At 37.5% G+C, this 4091-nt stretch overlaps 1 protein-coding gene across 1 annotated transcript in view; it reads left to right on the top strand.

Annotated features, from left to right (window-relative positions):
- The window catches only part of LOC140338851 (cadherin-23-like), a 327390-nt gene that overhangs the window by 316941 nt on the left and 6358 nt on the right, over positions 1 to 4091 (top strand). The window contains exons 15-16 of the mRNA XM_072423172.1: positions 1930 to 1994; positions 2362 to 2398. Of these exons, the coding sequence (XP_072279273.1) occupies positions 1930 to 1994; positions 2362 to 2398 (102 nt within the window). The remainder of the gene's footprint in view (positions 1 to 1929; positions 1995 to 2361; positions 2399 to 4091) is intronic.

Genomic DNA, 4091 nt, shown 5'->3' with positions numbered 1-4091 from the left:
TTTTCCTGGCACAATTGTGATTATTGTAAAAGTAAAATTAGTAATTGATTCTCTAGCTACCTTTTCTTCTAGATCACATTCATTAGCTTACTACAAAGGAACTACAAAGTAGTACTAAACAACCTAACATCCACCTAAATTCTCCTTAAACAATAGTTCAGTATATTTGATACTTAAAATGAGCACTGTGGGACAAGATGGTCAGCTCTATTGCTGTAGGACTTACACAAAGAGCTTTACTAGGTTTTAACCAGGCAAAAATCATGTTTTATCACTGTAAACAAACCATCTGAAGTTAGGATAGCATATATATATATATATATATATATATATATATATATATAGAGCTCTATTGCTTTGTGTAATGCTGTAAAACTTGCACAAAGAACTGGAGAAGAGAACACCAGTATGACTTTATCAGTGTGCTGCAACCAGAGATCCTGAACAATATAGTTAACAGAGAGTAGCTGGATATGGATGAGTTCCCTCATACAGGTGCCTTGATCACTGAAGTGGCTGTCAGAATCACTCACCATTTGGCAGAGAAAAGTTTACATGTGCATCATTTGAACCTGAAGTTGGGCTTTAATGTGTGAATTTTAACTTCACCATCACAGGACAAGAAATAAAAAACCTTGCCCGATACTACTCAGTTATGAGCTATAGCACCTCCAGGATGATTTATTCACAGTGGAATAAAGAAAACTAGACAACTTGCCTATAGCGAGAAAAAAGATGCCTTCTTTAATTTGTTTTTTCTTTTATTTTTTACTTATATGGCAGAAAGGAGCAAGCACACTGTCTTAAACTCAAATTAGCCTTCCAACGACCATGTACACCTTGATATATTTGTCATTGTGCTTTAGTTTGTGCAGGATCAGGACATGAGGGGATTAGAGGAGGCTCATTGTTCGTCAACAAGAGATAGAGAGAAGTATGATCTCCAGTAACCCCTAGGAGCTGTCAAAATGTGACAAGTTTAACTCAAGTTTTACAGTAGACAGCATACAGCTACTCTCCCTAGTATTATAGTGTTTCTGATACAGAAAACAAATGGTGGCCCTTAAGAAATATGCAAGAGGAAAGTGCCTGCAAAAAATGGATATTTGTACTGTAACATGATATACAGTTATCCCCCCGTTGTATTAATTTTCTTTTAGCAAATGCTAAACATCCTTTTTTACAGTAAGACTACTTACTTTACATATTACTACAGAACACCTCCAGCTCTTCTCAAAAACCTGAGCAATGTTTACAGAATAGAATGATTTCTAGCAGAAAAAAGGTATATTTTGTCACTTATTGATCACATATAACAAAATAGTTGAATTGTATATTTAACCTGCCAAAGGGAGCAGATAGAAAATTCCTTTGCTAGGGTTTTCATACACTTAAAAAATGTACCTCAACTTTCCTTGCCCTAGATGCATAAAATCACAGCTCTGGCCTATCATAATCTAGATACCCAACAGTGTCCACACAGTCAACCCTTGTTGATTTTTGGTGGCCTGTCGGAATACAGCTCTGGCCTATTAAAATCTAGTTACCCAACAGTGTCCACACAGTCAACCCTTTTTTTGTTGGCCTGCCCGAATACAGAAAAAAGTCACATGGAAGTCATAGGAAATCAATTGCGTAGGTGGAGTTACAGAAACAAGATGTCAGCAGCAGGATGTAAGGATTGCAGCAAGCCATGGGGTTCAGGTAAGTAATTATCTGTGACAAGAGAAGGTTGGTTGCTTTTCTTAATGTGCCTAGGCAGGAAGTATTACTGTTCTTTGTGAATTACCCAAACAATTATTCTTCTAGAAAGTAGAAAACAGTCCTTGTTTACTAATAATTGTTAATTAAGTGATTCCGTTATAGTTAAAAAAAAAAGTCTGGATAATAAAATACATTGGATAAATGTTTCTCTTCTTCCTTTTTTAGGCTACAGATAATGACATTGGAACATTTGGAAAAGTAAATTATTACTTCAGTGATGATCCTGACAGGTGAGGATGGCACATGCTTGATTGATCTAACAATGCTTGCAGACTAATTTCCTGTACCTGACCCTGGTCCCAACACTCTAATTTTTAATAGTTTTAGCCTTACATAAACCTTAAATAGCACAAAATACAACTTTTGTTGAGAGCATGCATAAAACTTTATAATTAGTACTTATAAACGACCTTTTAAGTTTTTACCAGTATATACACATTAGAGTTTGTCACATAGAATGGGGCATCTCTGTTGGTAGCACTGCCCACTCATGTGTTGTATCACCCCTTAACCTGTATTTCAGCCTATTTTATTTTATTGGGATGCCAATATACTAGAACAGGCTAGGAAAAGGATATATTGCCATTTTTCTAATAGCACCAAAAGAGATGATAATCCCTTACCATGCATTGTGGTATGTTGCCATGCATGAATCAGGACTGTGTTGCCTTCGTGCATTGGGATACTATTCAAAATAAATACTACTAGTCACGTTGGAAGGGTTGGCTTGCCAGCCAGTGGCAATTGAATTAATGATGTGGGTAGCTAAAAAAAAACAGACTGGTGATATGTTGTGCCTATGTTGTCCCACTCTGGCTTACTCCCTTTCAATTTGGGACAGATACCGATCCAATTTCAAACTAGCTTCACCTTCCACTTGCGCCCCTATGGGATAACCCAGAATTTTTATCCGGGAGGCATCGGGATCGCTTTAGATGGTGGATAGAAAAAGGATTCATGTATGCTATTGACGTGTGTGCAATGTTCAGTTTTCGAGAATTTAACTAGCAAGAGGGAACTCCCCAGAAATGAAAATTTCTGATACAGGCAAATCAAATCATTTGTGTACTCAAGACTTAGACAAGTGGTACCTCCGTTTAGGTCCAACACCTTCGTGTCACACAATAGCTGACACCAAAGGCCAAACCTCCCTTTTATATGCTATGCTTGTGGCTCCAGTCACAAAACTATGGTATATGGAAGGATGGGAAACTGATCTTGGCAAGATATGGGAACAGGAGGAGTGGAATAAGATAGCTCACAAACTTCAAAAGTTTTGCTCTAATAGAAGCAAATTATAAAGTGTTATTAAGATGGTGCCTTGTCCTGGACCGCATAGCACGCTATCACCCCTCAACGTCCCCACTTTGTTTTAGAGGATGTAAGAGGAGGGGCATGATGGAACATATATGGTGGTCGTGTCCAACAGCTCAGCTATTCTGAACAGAAGTATTTGGGCTTATATCCAACATCGTACAAAGTGAGATAGACAGGATGCCGGAAGGGGCATTATTTAGCAATTGACTAACCACTTTCTAAATACACCAAAAAATGTATCAAACTTATACTATTAGCTGCAACTCTGGCAAAGGCATGAAAGAAGCTTGACAGCCCCCCAGAACCAGAACCAATATTTGGGAAGTTACAACTGGCAACTGGATAATGGTTACTGACAAGCTTTCTAGCATACTAAACAAGTTTTACAAATTTGATATCTTTTGAGGTTCATGGGTTACTCATAGCTCAGTGCAAACATAACCCGACCTGGGTTAGTACAGTTCCTGACAAGAAGAATACCAAAGAGAAAGTCTCCCCTTCCTCCCAACATGTGTGTCTCTCAGTTCTGCTCAACTTTTAATAGGGCATAAATGAAGGAGGAAACGGTCTATAAACAAAAATAAGGGCTTTGACCTGATAAGTAGTTAACTGTTTTTGTTGGGGGTTTTTTCTCTTCAATAAGTGCAAAAATTGTAGTTTGACATGAACTGATGTCATGTAACACTTTGTTTTGTTGTTTATGGCATGTCCTATTGTTTACTAAACTCAGTTGTTAAATAGTTCCACATCCAACAGGACGTCATTGTTAAAAATGTGATGTGTCTTGTGTTAAAAACCAATAAAAATAATTGAAATACAAAATAGTGTGTTTTGGCCTTTAAGGAAGCCACAGCCACAAGGTTCAGCTGAAACGTGCAGCTAAAAAAGATACAAGGGGATATTTAAAATGTCTTGGCAAAATAATATTTTTGCATCTAAATTTCAGCTCCCCCCCAGCTGTATTTCAAATTCATAGCCCAGTGTTTTTACTGCCCAAAAGAAAAGGAAAA

Source organism: Pyxicephalus adspersus, chromosome 10, assembly GCF_032062135.1.
Source record: "Pyxicephalus adspersus chromosome 10, UCB_Pads_2.0, whole genome shotgun sequence".
In the NCBI taxonomy this organism is placed as follows: domain Eukaryota; kingdom Metazoa; phylum Chordata; class Amphibia; order Anura; family Pyxicephalidae; genus Pyxicephalus; species Pyxicephalus adspersus.
The sequence above is the reverse complement of the archived record's forward strand: the minus strand, read 5'-3'. Positions and strand labels throughout refer to the sequence as shown.